Genomic DNA, 17,694 nt, shown 5'->3' on the forward strand with positions numbered 1-17,694 from the left:
GTTTACTTACTAGCAGAGGTTTAAAGACTGTCTCAAGGCAAAAAATGTAGTATAAACACGGACAACTGGGGAACACTTGCCTGCGAGTGCTCTAGTTGGAGAACAGTCTTTACTAAAGGTGTCATGGGCTTTGAAGACACTCGAACTCAGGACACAAGGGAGAAATGTGCTAAGAGGAAGGCACGCTTGGCAAATCCAAACCGTGATAAACTCCCGTCCAGAAACCAAGGTCCCCACTGTGGATGGATGTGTGGATCCAGAATCGGCCTCCACAGTCACTTACGGACTCCTTGTTCAATCCGCGTTTATGGAAGACAATCTTACTCAGCTACAAGGGATCACCAAAGAGAAGAGAGACCTACTAGCATACTGTACTCTGTTCTTTGGCTTTGGCCACAGGTTGGCCAATCACACCTGCAGGGACCAGAGGCATATTGTGCGTCACTCGTACCCGCACAAGCCGCCTCTCCTTTTTTAATTGTCATAATTATACAGGGCTCAATTTTAGACACAGGGTTGTGTCTAAATATCTATCTCTGCACTGGAATTTAAGAGACTTGATTGTTCTGAGTCCGCTGAAAGGTCACTGGGGCTTCTATGTTGGCAGAGTAGCTAAATTGCTAAGAAGCCAATGTCATGTGCAATACTGACTTTTATTGAAATTAAAACAGTGTCCAAACACTAGTTAAAATATTCAAAAGCTTTTGCTTGCAGAACACATAGCTAAAGAAGTATTTACATTCACATCCTTTAGTTCCTTGAGAAATATTGCCGTTTGATGCATTTCCCCTCAAGCCAGCTTCCATCCAATTAGAGAACTTAAGGCACATTCGCTTCGCAGTTAAGCCAGGTGTGTGCATTGGAGACAGCCGCTGCCCATATGCAGATGACAGCTTCCCAAATAGGAGCTCTGGCATGTGCAGGGGCAGTGAAAGTAAACACAAACAATTAATTAATTAATTAATTAATTTGTATACAGGCCTCCATCTGCAGATCTCAGGAGGTGCACAGCATTATATATATATATATATATATATATATATATATATATATATATATAACAGAAGAAAAGACAACCCAATAATCCCCCTCCCACAACACATTTGCAAGGGCATCAGATGTCAATCAGCCAGAGGCCTGGTTTTTGTCTGGCACCTAAAGATGTCTAATGAAGGCACCAGGGGAGCCTCCCTGGAAAGATCATTCCACAAACGGGGCCACTGCAGAAAAGCCCTGTTCTTGTGTTGCCACCCTCCAGACCTCTCGTGGGAGAGGCACATCAAGAAGGGTGACATCTTAGCCCTCCCTCTGATGTTTCCAGTAAGGTGACTTGAAAGACACCTTGCTGCCTTTTAAGTTGCTAGTGTTTGCACAGCCTCAGATGCATAGCTACCACCTCTCCCTGCCAATGTTCAGAGCCAGAGTTGGAGACTGTGAGGTCCTCTGGATGGCCATCGTCCCTCTCCCTTGCCATGCTGCAAGTGGGTTGGTGGAGCAGTGTAGCTAACAGTGTCTGGAGGTCCACAGGTTCTCCCACCACTGCTCCAGAGATTGACAATGCATGGGATGCTCAGGCTGGGGGGGGGGGGCTACTTACAAAAGCAAAAAAAGAGAGGAAAGGCACCCCTAAAAAAAAAGGCAAAAGAGGACCCAGATCTGCATATAATTTGCATGTGCTAATTTGTATGTAGAGATGCAAACTTAGAAACTGCAAGTATGATTTAAACAGGAGTACAGCAGACCTCAAAAAGGGACACGGGTGGCGCTGTGGTCCAAACCACTGAGCCTAGGACTTGCCGATCAGAAGGTAATTGTTTCAAATCCCCATGACGGGGTGAGCTCCTGTTGTTCGGTCCCTGCTCCTGCCCACCTAGCAGTTCAAAAGCACGTCAAAGTACAAGTAGATAAATAGGTACCGCTCTGGCGGGAAGGTAAACGGCGTTTCCGTGTGCTGCTCTGGTTTCGCCAGAAGCGTCTTAGTCATGCTGGCCACATGACCCGGACAAACTGCGGGCAAACGTCAGCTCCCTCAGCCAGTAAAGTGAGATGAGCACCACAATCCCAGAGTCGTTCGCGACTGGACCTAATGGTCAGGCGTCCCTTTACCTTTCAGCAGACCTCACCCTATGGGGAAGTCGGTGACTAGGTGACCTCTGGAGAATGCCTGCTTAGTGGGCTCTCTGGGCGCTAAGGCCCCCTGCTTGTCCTTAATCTTTGGGTCCTTCAAAGAGAGAAGCATCAACTGTGAAGAAAGGCACATGACTGCCTGCAACTTGCGCCTGCAGCAGCAGCAGCCACGGAGTGGATCAGAGCCAGAAACTCTGAGCATGAGGATGTCAGGTCCTACATCATTGCCAGGAGGACCTGGGGTAGGCAGCAGCTGTGGGTGGGTGCCATCCCCTACCAATCTAATTCAGCCCTGGAAGTCAGCTTATGCCGTCTGCGGGGTGGAAAGCTTTTTTCTGAGCCCTGCTAAAAAGCATCTCTCTGGATACAGCAAAAAAGCATGTTTGAGAAAAGTGATGCCTTTCCCACAGCATGCTGCTCTTCCACATGGAGGGATATTTCACTCGGACGGAGCATTCAGTTGTGCAGCTCCTGCTTGCAGAATACGGCCCAGCAAGAGCTTTTGCATTGGATTCTGCAGATAATATCCTGGTCTTCCCCTCCCTGTGTCTCAGGTTCATCTTCATGATTTGAACTGGTGCAGAATGCATCAGCTGTGCTCATCTACTAGCAGATTTACAGCCTCTGGCTTCCAGGTAGCAGGAATGATGAAATTCTCACGCACAGAAGCCTACGTGCTCAATTTGCTTTTATAACGAATCAATATTGAAAGATTTACAAAAGGTCCCTGCTGCCTTTGATGAAGCTGCCAGGTCAGGGGTAGATGGTCGCTGGTTTCAAAATGTGTGTGTGTGTGTAGCGAAGGTCAGGGGGTTATCTAGGTAGCACTGGAAAGCTTTCTTCTTTTTTCTTCTGTTTTCCCCCCCAGAAAAGGAGCTCCATCTGGCACTGATAGGCTTGACCATGACGTGTGTCTGCAATGCATCTGGGGCAATGCAGAGGTCGTGGCCTCAGAAGGCAGATGGGGAGGAAAGAGGACTGAGGCAGCAAGCCTCAGTCCTGCACTCACTTACCAAGGAGCAGGTAATTTTCACACTTACCTCAGTAGGCTGCTCTCCAGGGTTTCCCAGCCCTCCCTCGGGACTGAACCTGGGACCTTCTGCATGCAAAGCAAGATCCTGGGCCACCAAGCTCAGCTCTCACATTTATTGAAACTGATTTATTGACATTTCATTGAAACTTACTTCCATGCAAGCATGCACACCTTTTGCAAGCTTCTATTTGGGGTGCAATTTCTCAGTGTGAAGAAACACACACACACACACAGACACACACACAGAACAAACTCTCAGCTCCATCTCTACATGATTTGCTGTCAAGGCCATGCCTTCTTCCAATCAACACCAGGGATTGTGCCCTGTGACGTATCTGGATCAGGTATGACTATTCCGTCACTCCAATGCAGAGAGATTGCAGAATGACTTAACAGGAGGTGGCCTGTTATATCTCTGCGTGCACCATTGCATAGGACTTGCCTACTTCTAATCAGAGGTCATGTTCTGATCAAGGACTCCTGCAGAATCAGGAGCAGTAGGGCAGTTGAGTCTCACTTTTATATGCTCTAATAAAAAGGTGTTCTGGCTGTGAGAATGATGAACGCCCCATTTTAATTCAGTAGACAGATGAGTGTGTGGCTCAGCTATCCTGAAGCTGGGGAGAACGTCAGTCTAAAGTGATCCAGGATGAAACACATTGATGTCTCATTGAAGGACAAAAAAACCACAGGATGCCACACGTTTTGGAGTTTTCTCCACCCCATCGAGTCCAGGTGCATTTGAGTCCAGGTGTGGTGTGACTACCATACTGGTGAAAACATAGCCTGCATAGTATGATAGTGGGATATTGGTCAAGCATTACAAGGTTAATCTGCCCGCTGTGCTGCCCCACCCTCTGATTGGTCCAGAGGTCTGTGGGCAGAGGACAAGACCAGGCAAATCATAGGCAAGCAGAAGGCAGGGTCCTTACCGTGTTCTTTCTAGTATCAGTGCAGATTTAATTTTCTCCCCCATGTTCTCCCTAGGCCAGGGCTGCCTAATCTTTAGTCCTCCAGATGCTGTTTTACTCTGAGTCCCATCAGCCCCAGCCAGCAGGGCCAATGGTAGGGGGGATGGGAACGCCAGGAGGGGTGTGTGTGTGTGTGTGTGTTACTGCTACTGCAAGGTTTGTAAGCCGATTTGTGACTCGTGGGAGTGAAAAGTGGCATAGAAATATAAGAAATGAAAGGAAAGGAATACTAGTCCTGCATCCCACAGGCTGGGGTTGCATGGTACATGCCTGCAAGGAGCAAGTGCTTATACTCTGTGGAAAATAATAGACTTGAAACGGCTTCTTCAACTCACAGGCCATTGCAATTGCCAGCAGACTTGTGTTACACTGAACAGCAAGCTGAGATTTGGTACATGTGCTGCCCAAGACATCCTGGTTCACATGAAAGTCTAGAAAGGGGAACATTTTCTCTTGATCACTTGAACTTCATGACATGAGGCTTCGCCTGGCGCCATTCGCACAGTAGCTAGAATGACTGCATATAGCAGAGAACACAATTCCGGAGCCCGCCTGGTGGGAAGAGGGTTGAATTAGGACCTGGGAGACCAGCACTCAAATCCCCGCTCAGCCGTGAAGCTCACTGGGTGATCTTGTGCCAGCCACTGGCCCTCGTCAGGGTGGCTGTGGAGACTGAGGAAGCAAGTCATTGTTTGGCAACAGCAGCCGCCGAGTGGCATTTTAGGGGAACCCTGCATAAAACGGCTCTTCCTTGCTTACAATATCAGGTCTTGACCGGGCCTTCAGATGACCTGGTCATCTAATGCTTAAAAGTCTCTGTGCAAAGCTGTAGGGGGCGGGGAGACTGGTGTCTCTGGAATCAAGATTGCCGGTTCTTGGAGTGCTAGCCCTGCACTTAATCCACATACGTCAGAAACTGTGTGGCAGTAATTGGGAGTTATTGCAACATCTAAGTCAGAGATGATAAGCAGCTGTAATCCAGATTTGGGAAGAAAATCCATTGTATTAACAATTCTTAGCATGCCACTGGGATTTCCTGCTGCACTTTCCACAAACTCTGGGATTAGAATGCATGGTTTTTGATCTCATTCTGCCACCTGCTGTTAGGATGCATGCGCTACATAGGAACATGGAAACCTGCCTTATGCCATTGCTCTCCACCTGCTTCCGTATCATTGACAATGATGGCTCTCCACTGGTTCTAGTCAGACTTTAAGGTGCCACAAGATTCTGTTACACTAGCAATGTGAATGATGCATTTATCATCTCAAGCTGCAAAGTCAGTTTTACTCTATTGGCTGCCATTATGTTTGTGTACATAACTAATAATTTTATCCTATCATGTGCATAACTAACAATTTTATCCTTTCATGGACTGGGAATTAGTGGTTGTTCCTAATTATTTTCCCCAGGCTATTCTGGGTTGAACTTCACTGCATGTAATGCTTTGAAGGAAAATGTAATGAAAATGATATATAAATGGTACATGACCCCAGTGAAACTTGCCAAAATATACCATTTGTCTGATAACAAATGCTGTAAATGTAAAGGAAATGAAGGAACTTTCTTTCACCTCTGGTGGACGTGCCCTAGAGTGAAGGCTTTCTGGGAAATGATATACAATGAGTTGAAAAAGGTATTTAAGTATACCTTCCCTAAGAAACCAGAGGCCTTCCTCCTGGGTATTGTCGGCCAGAGGGTGATAAAGAAGGACAGAACTTTTTTCCTCTATGCAACAACGGCAGCAAGGATACTCATCGCTAAGCATTGGAAAACTCAAGATCTACCCACACTGGAAGAATGGCAGACGCAACTGATAGACTATATGGAACTGGCTGAGATGACCGGCAGAATCCGAGACCTGGGAGAGGAGAAGGTTGAAGAAGACTGGAAGAAATTTAAGATTTATTTGCAAAAATATTGTAATTTGGTTGAATGTTAAGAAGGATGCTAGATCATAAATAATTGAGCACCACTAAATTAGATGGAATTAGGATGATAAGTGAGATTGAGGAAAATATAAATCTTTTGGAGATTTATTATATTACATTTAAAAGAGCGGGACGTAAGAACGCAAACAAGATGATAAATTGCTGGTAAAAATCTATACTGATGTAAGTGGGAGCGGGAGACGTGAGGGAGTCCAAAGAAGCTATGAAACTATGTTATGATATATGTTATATTGTTTATTATTCTTGCATTTGTATTTAAAAACTTTAATAAATATTTTATAAAAAAAAAATTCCCCAGGCTATTAAGGAAGAGAATAATAGAAAATTAGAATCTTAGACTTGGAAGGGAGCCAAGGGTCATCTAGTCCAACCCCTCACTGTGCAATGCAGGAATCTCAGTTAAAGCATCAATGATAGATGGCCATCCAATCCCTGCTTAAAAACCTCCAAGGTAGGAGAGTCTGCCACCTTTTTTGGGATTCTGTTCCACTGTCAAGCAACTCTTACTGTCAAAAATTCTTCCTTATATTTAGTTGTATTGGACTGATTCCTACCCTCTAGAGTAGGAGAAGACAAGCTTGCTCCATCTTCCATGTGACAGCTCTCCAGATATTTGAAGATGACTATCACTTCTCCTCTCAGTCTCCTCTTTTCAAGGCTAGACATACCCGGATCCCTCAACCGTTCCTCATAAGGCTTGGTTTCCAAACCCTTGATCATCTTGGTTCCTCCCCTATGCAACCAGAGGGTGGCAACAGGGGAAGTGTGGTGCTATATACCTCTAGAGGTATGTGGTGGGCTTGCGGTGGGGCTGGTGTGAAACAATTTCCAATTAATGCCCAAATATCATAACTCCATGATCACATGTACAACATGCATGCTAGGGAAATGTGTGTTTTGGGATATGCAAAGGCCTCTTAATAATGAACTAAATGGCAGAACATTTCCTGGACTGTTCCACTTTAGGATACAAGTGAGAATGAATGCTTGTATGTTTGAATTTCCCTACACACAGTCACGAATACACCCACCCACAAAGAACAGGAGTTCTTCCTAGCCGACTTGCTGCTTTTTTTCTATGTGCAGAGAGGTTATTTTGGGAAGGGAGGACAGAGCAAGTTCAAACATGCAGCAGCCCTACCAGGAACCTGAGGTGCTGCCATTGAGGGGAAAACTTCTTTTTTTTAAAAAAATAATATAATATTTATTAAAGTTTCTAAAGGTTACAAAAATAATAATAAAAGAAAACAGAAAATACAAAATACAGAAAAATAAAAACCATTAAAAACAAATCAATCTTTCCATGTCTTGTCTTTCATTTACTTGTTTCCCTGACCTCCTCACACCTCCCTTTTTTGTATTCTAGTTCAATTAGTTATTTCAGCAAATCCTTTCCATCTTTGCTTTTATCTTAATAATTTATCTTAATATATTGTAACTTTCATTCAGGGGAAAACTTCACCCCTCGATTCTGCTGAGTCTATGAACAGCTCCAGGACATTCTAAGGAGATCTTTGATAGTTAGGAGGAAATTTGTAAAACAATATAATTTTTCATGTTATGTGCAACAAATGGGGAGAAAAATCATAAGAGCTGCCTTGGTGGAATGTGGAACCTGCTGGAGCAGCAACTGTTCTAACGCATCATAACAGAACAGAGCTCAGCAAAAACTGCCTTGAAATGCTGAAACAGTGAAAGCATCCTCAACCCAGACTCATCATGAATAGAATGAGTAAGAGTTGGTGTGTTTGTGCGCGCGTATCATTTGTTCACTGTATTTTTTATCATACCTTTCCATCAAGAAGCTCAGGGTGGTGGCATAACTGATGTTAGCCCAGCCATCCTCACAACAGCCCTGGGATAGGTTGGGCAGATAGATGGCCATGGTGCGCCCAAAGGCTCTCAGAGAAGCCCTCATGGATGTGAAACTGGGATTTTCACAGCCAAGCCCAGGTCTCAAAACACTACGCTGTCAGTACTGGCTCTTCTACACCAATATCTCTTCATAATTTTTTGAGTGGATGAGACTCACTTCCTACCAATTCCAACAGAATAATCAAGGACCATCTCTCTCCATATGAACCAACCCATACCCTGAGACTGTCATCTGAGGCCCCTCTTCATTTGCCTCCTCCACAAGAGCTCTGGAAGGTGGCAACAGGAGAACAGGCCTTTTCTGTGGTGACTCCCTGCTTATGGAATGCTCTCCCCAGGGAGGCTCGCCTAGCACCTTCACTAAATAGAGTATCTTTAGGTGCCGGCAATAATGTTCCTCTATAACCAGGCCTTTGGCCTTTAAAATGTACTTGTGGGAGGGAGTTACTGGTTGTTGTTGTTGTTGTTTTGATATACCATATATGATATTTAGTCACATACCGCAAAATTCATGTGTTGCAACTGGGAGGTGTTACCCAACAAACCTGCTTCCTCAAAAGACAACTTTTTCGCAGTAAGGATGAGTGCAAATAATTTGGTGGATAACTTGACTGTTTCAAACCCAAACTTCCATTTTCACCACAATCACGCTCTTCTTCTTTGCAGAACTGATTGCCAAGAAGCACTTGACAGTTCTGATGCAAAATGAGATCTTTGCTGACTTCTTCAACACATTCCTGAATCTTCCTGTAAGTTCCCTCTAATACTCAGTATATTTGGCTATGTACATATTACATGTTAGTGACTTAAAATGCAGTGAGGCTGTCCCCTGCCCTGCTACATTTCAATATGTGTTTACACGTTGCTGCACAAACCAGAGAGCGGGCAGGGATGCCTTCACCTGTTGTGCATTACCTGCTTTGTTTTCCAGTGCTTGCAACACCCCTCCCCAAGCTCCTATTCAAGGAAGAAAGAAATCCTGGCTCAGCGCCTGGAACCCCTGGAGTCTCGCCCTGTTCAGAGATTGGGGTGGTGTGTAACAGGACTATCGTTTTAAAAAGCAATGACTATATCCCAGTAGAAACTAGAGCTGGAGATGAAAGTAGAGACTTCATTAACCATCTTTTTCTGTATCTTTCTCTCCATCTCCCTCTCTTTCTCTCTCACTCCACAGGTGTTTGGTCAGACCCCTATTTTCATGCACAGCACTCGTCAGTGGTATCTTTGGCCAGAATTACCATGCAACCTGGTAAATGTCAATATTTTCCAAAGCTGGCAGCCTTTTGCACATGGGGATGAGTGGCATTGATGGTATTGCTGATATTAGCTTGAAGTCCCAGGAATCTGGCACAGAATCAAATAGACTTCTTCAATGTGTGGTGTCCAAAATGCATCTGTTGGTGTTTGGCCTGTGGTGATGATTGGAATCTCTCATGCTATTCCATTTTCCATCATCCTACAATTTGCTGTTTGTGTGTCTGGACAACCTAAATTCCACCAAGGCATAATATGAGCAGAATTCAGACTCTCATGCATGCAAAAGCAGATGCACAACTGCCTTGCTGTGTCCATGCGGAATGACAAAGACGACTTGCTGAAGTGCTTGCCTCTCTCTGAAGAGCGTGAGCACAACCAGTTCATGAATAAGAGAGCTCTGTCTGGTACTGAGACATCAAAGAGGACCAGAAGGGACAAGACTTCTAGTGGATGGGCTATAAAGCTGATCACAATCCTATCCTTTTCACATAGCTATTATTCTCTGTCCCTCATCTCCTTTTTTAATCTATCTCACCCTCTAAACCAAGGATAGTCAACGAGGCACCCACCAGATGTTAGTGGACCACAACTCCCATCATTCTTGGCCATTGGCCAAACTGGTTGGGGCAGATGGGATTTGTAGTACAACTTGTCTTGAGGGCAACTGTGTTGGTTACTTCTGCTTGAAACCGTTCATCTCTGTCTTTGCTGTTGAGTTTCCTTGACACTGAATTTGGAGTGGCTGTGGGGTGTTGTGATACAACCAGTAATCCTTTCTGCAAGGAAGTGCCAGTCAAGTAAGCTGTCTTTTACCTCCTTGTGAAGAAAATGATAAACCACAAATTTCTTGGATGCCAGGATTTTGCAGATGTGATACAATTTTTTCTTTAGGGATGGGTGAATCTGTCAGTTTTTGTCTCTCCCTCTTTTTCCAATCTTCAGTTCTCCACATTTCCACATCCATTCCCTTAAAAAAACCACAAAACCCTCATAAAATGCCTAAATGTAATATAATGCATTTTTGTATGTTACTTTCACTAATATATGCATTTTTATATACATTTTGCCCAGTATATGCATTCTTGTGCATGTTACTAGGCCGGAAAGCTGCACCGCAAAATTTGGAGCACTGAGAATTCTGAAGGGTGGTTGTGTTTTGGTTCTTGCATTGTTTCAGAAAGTGCAAATTAGGGAGGTTCACCTTTAAATGTGAACTGGTGACTTTCTCCCATACATCTGGTCTCAATTAAGCACATCGTTTTGGGCCAATACAGGTATCAAAGCACAAAGGCTTGATGAACTGGATGGAAAAACACCGACTGCCTTACTTCTGCAAAACCAACTTGTGCCTGCACTACCTTCTCTGTGAAGAGCTCCTGAGTTTCATCCGGTCTCCAGAGGCAGGTAAGAGTTGACATGAAACGCTAAAAGAAACATTCCAAATACTATCTGCCAGAAAAAACAACAACCAACTAATGTAGAACCCACAAAAAATCCCAAGTATCCAACCATGAGCAGACTCCTCATCCACCTGGGAAGGGAGCCCATCTAGGAGAAGGAAAACTCTGAGACTAAACCTCTGATGCCTTGCAGGATATCTTTGGGAGAATAAAAGGCTGCACAAGTTGGATGGTGTCTTTGCGCCTCCTTCTGGCAACTCTTGCAGCCAAGCTGGTGCCACCAATACACTTTTAGGTGACCTGCCAATGTGTCGCTTTGCTTTTGCTCTACAGCGGAGATGCTGCGGTGGATCAAGGCTGACCAGTGGCTTCTTGAGAAGTGCATTGGGGGCAGCCGGGGGATGTGGCGCTTCCGCGCCTTCATGCAAGGAATGGCAGGTAAGAAAAGGGGAAGCGCAGCACACAGAAATTACACAGCGGGAAACAAATGGCAACCCAAGACTCTGCGCCTCCTCTTTCTGATCCGTGGGGCTGAACATCTGTCCAGCTCCTTTTGTGGATGTATCTGATAAAAACCTGCCTCTGCACACTCTATCATTCTCTAAGGGTAAAGATATCACAATTTAAAAAGGCTTAACAGCAAACTCTTTAGCTGTGGTGGGAGCCTCGATTCCATTCACTTCTGCAACTTGCATGATACAAATATATGTTTGCAATAGCAAATCAGCTTCTGGCTCACTTGTTTGTCTTGCTGTCTTCCCTCATGCTGCAGGTGGGTAGCCTGCCCTATTATTTTAAAGTGCTAATGAATTGATAGCCTCCATCCTGATATTTTAAGGAGAATGCAAGTTGAATGGTTAATGTGCATAACAAGCAGCCATTGTGTACATTCATCAGACCTCCTGGAGAATGTGCACATTTCCTGGTCAAGATGCATAATCTCCAAGAAACCTTGGGTAATTTGCATGAATCAAATGAATTTTGTACATTATCTGGCCATTATGTATAATACCCAACAGGCTTTGGGAAATGTGCAGATTTCAGGTGAATCTTGTACATTCTCCAGCCAACATGTGCATATTCTCCAGTCAGTATGTATAGTCTCAGAAAATATGCCCCCTTTTCTATCTTCCTCAGAAGTGTGCAGTCTGTACCTCCTGGGCTGCTTGTCACCTTAACTTATGTGGTTAAGGTGGCACTGTGGTCTAAACCACTGAGCCTCTTGAGCTTGCCTATCAGAAGGTTGGCAGTTCAAATTCCTGTGATAGAGTGAGCTCCCATTGCTCTGTCCCAGCTCCTGCCATCCTAGCAGTTCGAAAGCATGCCAGTGCAAGTAGATAAATAGGTACCACTGAGGCAGGAAGGTAAAAGGCGTTTCCATGTGCTCTGGCTTCCGTCACAGTGTCCTGTTGTGCCAGAAGCGGTTTAGTCATTCTGGCCACATGACCTGGAAAGCTGTCTGTGGACAAATGCCGGCTTCCTCGGCCTGAAAGTGAGATGAGTGCCACACCCCCATAGTCACCTTTGACTGGACTTAACTGTCCAGGGGGTCCTTACCTTATTAATCTTATGTGGCCCACAACACACCTTCCCACTGATCAGCTGAACAACAGAAAGGACTAGGCCTCCAAATAAAGAATAATTCCCCTACCCCTGTAGTCCAGCCTCCTTTTCACTGCTCTCAGCTGTTCCCCAGTCCAGAGAGCAGCGCAAGGGGGATTGCAGGGAGAGGAATGTTTTTAACCTTCCATACCCCTCCTATGCAAACCATGCCTGTATACTTTTAACCTCCCTGTGAGCTTTTGCCCCTTCAGTGGAGGAGAGCCTTTAAAGCAGAAAGCAACCATTTTGCAATCCAAGTTTCACAACCAACCCCCCCTCAAGAATTAGCTGAAAATCCTATTCCTTCCCAGCAGGACATTACAGATATTGCCTGGAATGCGTAGTCCTAACTTTACGTCTAATCTACAGGGGAAGAGCTGACCAAGTTCTGGCTCGCTACGGAAAGGATACTTGGGATTGACGAGACGGATGAATCCCAGCAAGATCTCTATGAGTCCCTGATCCAGGTGTTGATGGCTACTCACTTGCAGGAGGGCTCCACCGTTGTCATCCTCTGCAACACAACCATTGGTAAGAGACACACTCTCATAGGTGTTAGCTTTGGAAGAGAATGGCAGTGTCGTGATGCTGCAAGAGAACTAATTATATAATTAAAGGTTCCTGGGAACCCCAAGTGCCCCTTTCTAAATCAGTGACTCCCCACTGCATCTTTCCATGATTCCCCACAGAGTCACCTGCCTGTGGAGGAAACTGAAGTCACCTGTTGTGTCTCTGCATGTGATACTGCTTGGCTAGTTTCCTTCAAAAAAGTCCATTGAGTCTAGCACACTGCTTCCTAAAAAGGCCCGTCACGTGCTCCCAGGAAGCCCACAAAGAGAGCTTGCAGGCAACATCTCTTCTTTTTCCTGCTTCTGAACCCAGAAGTTCCATTTAGCCACAATGGCTGATAGCTGTTGATAGGGCTATCCTTCATGACTATCAGAAGGCATGGCCACAACAGTGACTCCACTCACCCTGGAACACAGAGCATAGACTTCTCAGAGGACAGAGAACTTTTACCCATACATGCTTTTTAAAAAAATCTACTCATGCATATGATTGACGTGTAAGTCAGAGAAAAACGGTGCCTCAGCCATTGGAAGTTTGACAACTTGTGAGACCATTGATGGCATGCACAGCTGCTTTAGCTGAGGTTCCTGCATTGCAAGGGGTTGGACTAGATGAGCCTTGGGGTCCCTTCCAACACTACAGTTCTATGATTCCGCCACTGGCTATTCAGACTCCCTCTTTGATACAAGACGCCAAATGAAAACATTAATATTTTTGGGTGGACTGGTGGCTTTTCCCCTTAATGCACCCCATTATGTGGGGGTGGGGAGTGTCTGAGTACCCTCCAGGCAACGGGTAGCTAATATGGTGCCCTCCATCACACTTGCCATCTGACTGCAGCCTAAAACAGCAGTCATCCCAGAAGCGGACACAGAATTAAAAAGAAGCCCAGCCAGTCAGCAGAAAGACCATTTTCTTCTTTCACAACTCTATGAACCATTAACTCCTCTTTCCCCCAATGCTTTGTAACATTTGCAGAATCCCTTCTGAAAATGACTCCCTACCACCCCCAACACGTCCGCTCTCGGAGGGAAATCCTGTCCGAGATGCAAAAGGTGGCCCTGTTCAAGATTGAAAGCTACTGGCTCCCAAACTTCTACATCCACTGCAAGTTGAAGATGGAGAAGGAGCCAGCGTGCCGCCATCTCCTTGAGCAGTATGAGGAAAGGCTGCACTGGGCAGGTTTGCCGAAGCCGGCGGTGTCTCCTCGGCCGCCCATGAGCATCAGGCAAAGCAGCAGCGAAACAAAATCCTATTGCAGCTTGGAAAGCAAGAGGGTGGTCTGGGACCATGTAACAGGCCAAGGTTACTCTGAAGGAGGGAAGCACAAAGAAAGCCGCAAGAAGAAGAAGAAGTCACGCAGAAGCAGTCCGGCACACAAGAAGCACCGTCATTCTGCAAGACATTCTGCCAGTTCCAGTCCTTCTCCAGCAGATCAGATCCGGGATTCAGCAATGGGCGTTTCCGATGAATCGCCAAGCTTCAAAAGCAGTCCAAGCGAATTCATGTCCTCTCCTCTGGCAAATGAGCTTGCTAATGCAATCACCTATAATAAGCTGCGCTCTTCCACTCCTGTGGTCCAGTTCCCTTCGCTGCTTGCCTTAAAAACCCTGGTCAAGTCTCCCATGTGCTTAGATTTCCTTCCTTGGGCACTCACTGCCGACAAATGTGCAGGGCGCCCCTTCCGGGAGTTTTTGCTGCGCAGGGATTATGGCTTGGAGGTCCATCTCCTAGACCTGTGGCATGACCTGGAGGACTTTTTGCGCATGATGCTCTGCTCCCTTGGCGAAGGGAACATCCTTCTGCGCCATGTCATGGGAGAAAGGATTTGTGAGCTGTACCTGACCCAGAACAGCAACTGGCACCTCCCCTTGAAACTGACAACTCTCAGGAACTTACAAAATCTCCTTCCTTCTGGACATGTTATACCCTGGGTACTAAAGGCACAGAAAGAAATCTGTAAGGTGGGAAAGCTTGTTTTCTCTCCATGAAAATGAATAGCGGGAAGCATACTTGAGATTTCACCCAGTAAAGTAGGCGTATTGTAATCAGGGTCTACCATAGACAACATGCCCTGCACCCCCTCCCCAAAACAAGGAGGAATTCCAAATATCCATTCTTTGTGGCCCTGGCTTCCCCACTTCTTTGTGGGAAACATAGATGCCCCTTGTAAGCCCATAACCCCTCCTTTCCTGTATCCAGAGATGTGTGGCAGAGTTGCCGCTGGTTTTTCTAGCCTGCTGCAGGCAGTCAGGCACACCATGTCAGGAATGCATGCAGCACATAGTTAACTCTTTATTGTCAAAAGTGGACACTTACAGTCGTTTCTATGGCTCTGAATGGCCACGCACACCAACCTAGCATCTAGGCAGCTATTGCCAGGCCCAGACTCTAGGGAGCAGTTGCAGCAACAGGGGACCACTCCCCCTTTACCAGTTTATGTACCTTCCCCTGATGGGCTGTGCAGTTGCAACTGGAGATAATGCCTGCATGGAAGCTTCCTCTGCTCACCCCTCTTCAGTCCCCTCATGGTTCTGGGAGACAGAGGTGTGGGAGAGGGGGGCCCTTCACTTGCCTGACTTGCCTCCGCCTCCTCTTCTTCTTCCAAACCATCCTGCGCTCCACCTTCCAGCTCTGGAGCTCCTCCCCCTGCCTGTGATTCTTGCTTCCTGGCTGGTACAGCTTCCCACAAATCACAGCCCCCCTCTCCTAAGTCAAACTCCAGCCCCCCTTCCCCTGGCGCACCCTGCAGGTCCCTAACACACCACGTGCCTTAGTTGTATCTGAGAATCCTGAACTGGCGCAAACTGTTGAGGGTGTAAAAGCCTTGTGAGCTGTTGCCAGTGAACTCTGTGAGAAGGAACAGGACAGTGGAAGAAGGAGAGGGAGGGGGGAGGGAGAAAGAAAGAAAGAAAGAAAGAAAGAAAGAAAGAAAGAAAGAAAGAAAGAAAGAAAGGGGATTGAGAGGAGGAAGTGCAGAGAAGCCTTAGGATAGGGAAACAGGAGATAACATGGAATGGAAGCACAGAAAGAAGACGCTGAGGACAACTGAGAGATGGGACTTTGTGGATGTTGGAATAGAAAAGCAGCCGGGGTACCAAAGACAGGTGCAATCCTGTGATGGTGCAGAGGAAGAGGCAGAACTCACACTCTGCAGTGCCAAGAGAAGAGGCTAATTTAATAAGAGGCTGTGTAAGCACTATACCTTTAAAACGCATTCCAAAGCACATTCATTCTCTCAAAGGATTCTGGGCACTGTAGTTTAACTCTCACAGAGTTACAGTTCCCAGCAGCAAACTTCAGCACCCAGGATTCTTTGAGGGAAAGAATGTGCTTTAGAGGCGAAGTGCACACACAGCCGGGGGGGGGTGGAGCTGTGGCCCTCCAGATGTTGTTGGACTATAGCTCCCATCACCCCTGCCCACCGGCCAGGCTTGCTGGGGAAGCTGGGAGTTGGAGTCTAGCAACACTGGTTCCCCAGACCTGCTGCAGTAGAGTGAAGTCAGCCATGCTGCCCAACCTTTTCAGTAGCAAAGCAGCGCCGCTTTTTACCTAGATGTCTTTCCAAGGCTTGTGTGGCATAGGATTTGTCGAAGAAGATAAAGTTCTCTCTCTCACTGCAAAGTGGTTTAATTGATTTAAAGAGCTTGCTTGCAGGAAGCTCGAAAGCTGTTGCCTTTTGCCTGAAATGGAAAGAGTACCTACATAAGACTCTATTCTCACTTTCCGTTTAGATACTCAGCTTCCTTTATGAGGATTTCCTTCAGCACGACGATAAAATGTTCCTGTATTATGTGGTAAGCTGGAACCACCAGGGCAGTGAGGGGCTCATGGGGTGTCAGGGTGTGATCAAAGGGTCATGTTTCCCCCACAGTTTAGAATATGCTGGGTGTTCACCTATAAGAGAGATATGGAACCTGTGGCCCTCCAAGTGTTGGTGGATTCCTAGCACCCATTAGCCCCCCAGCGTGGCCTGTGGTGAAGGATGATGTGAGCTGCTGTCCAACAGCTTCTGGAGGGCCACAAGTTTGTGAGGGAATATAATATGAATCTCTGGGACCCATGTGTGTGGGTGAGGTGAACAACAAAAGAAAATGCCTGGATGCCTGGATTCAGAACAGTGGGTTTTGCACACTCTCCTGCAGGTAGAGAGCCCCTGTAGCAGAGATTAAACTCACAAAAGTTAACCAGCACTATAGTGTTAGGAATATAGGTTGTTAAACCTTTTTATCCCATTCTGAAGTACTCACAGCACTTCTCTCCCTACCCCCTTCTGCTGTGAGCAGATCACACACTGTTAAGTAAGTTTAAAATGCTTTACTTACAGTTTCAAGGCCTCAGCCATGCATTATTCCATGCAGAAGCATGGATAATACAGGCAAAAAAGTCTTGGGTAGAAAATAGAGGAAAGAGAGTTTTGTACATGTGCTCTAAGCTCTGAGCTAACTTAAGCACGTCTGTCTTTACATGATGCAGAGAATGAGAGAGGAACAGTAAGACAAGGGTTCACATCCTCCTTTTCTGAAATTAATTTTTATTCAAATTTCCAATAACCGATCCATTTATAATTAAACATCCAATTTAACTTAACTTATACATTCTTTTAGACTTCCATCAGCCTATCTGACAATTTTCATATTTATCACAACTTCTCACATTTCATACATTTATGTTGCACTTTGACAATCCCTATTTTATCTTCTCTTTTAAGCGACATTTCAGTTTATTTTTTCACAGAGCTTCTTGAAATCCAACAAGCGTTATTTCCTGATCACACACAGTTTTCATATACTCTGTAAATTTGTTCCAGTCCTCGGTGAATCTCTGATCGCGTTGGTTTTGAATTTTTCCAGTTAATTTGTCCATTTCTGCATACTCCATCAGCTTTGTTCTCCATTCTTCCCTCG

General features: G+C 45.7%; 1 protein-coding gene across 10 annotated transcripts in view; it reads left to right on the forward strand.

Annotated features, from left to right (window-relative positions):
* The window catches only part of RGSL1 (regulator of G protein signaling like 1), a 42,431-nt gene that overhangs the window by 2,630 nt on the left and 22,107 nt on the right, over positions 1-17,694 (forward strand). For 2 of the 10 annotated variants that reach the window (XM_083743791.1, XM_083743783.1), the window contains exons 1-8: positions 6,397-6,534; positions 8,625-8,707; positions 9,133-9,207; positions 10,490-10,619; positions 10,949-11,053; positions 12,587-12,748; positions 13,766-14,751; positions 16,522-16,584. In XM_083743791.1, coding sequence (XP_083599917.1) covers positions 6,501-6,534; positions 8,625-8,707; positions 9,133-9,207; positions 10,490-10,619; positions 10,949-11,053; positions 12,587-12,748; positions 13,766-14,751; positions 16,522-16,584 — 1,638 coding nt within the window. In that variant the 5' untranslated portion in view covers positions 6,397-6,500. Of the gene's footprint in view, positions 1-2,995; positions 3,151-6,381; positions 6,535-7,728; positions 7,826-8,624; positions 8,708-9,132; positions 9,208-10,489; positions 10,620-10,948; positions 11,054-12,586; positions 12,749-13,765; positions 14,752-16,521; positions 16,585-17,694 lie in introns of those variants that run through there. The other 8 variants (XM_083743784.1, XM_083743785.1, XM_083743786.1 and 5 more) reach the window with 5 other exon arrangements.

The sequence above is a fragment of the Podarcis gaigeae genome (genome assembly GCF_964106915.1).
Source record: "Podarcis gaigeae genome assembly, chromosome: 6".
In the NCBI taxonomy this organism is placed as follows: Eukaryota; Metazoa; Chordata; class Lepidosauria; order Squamata; family Lacertidae; genus Podarcis; species Podarcis gaigeae.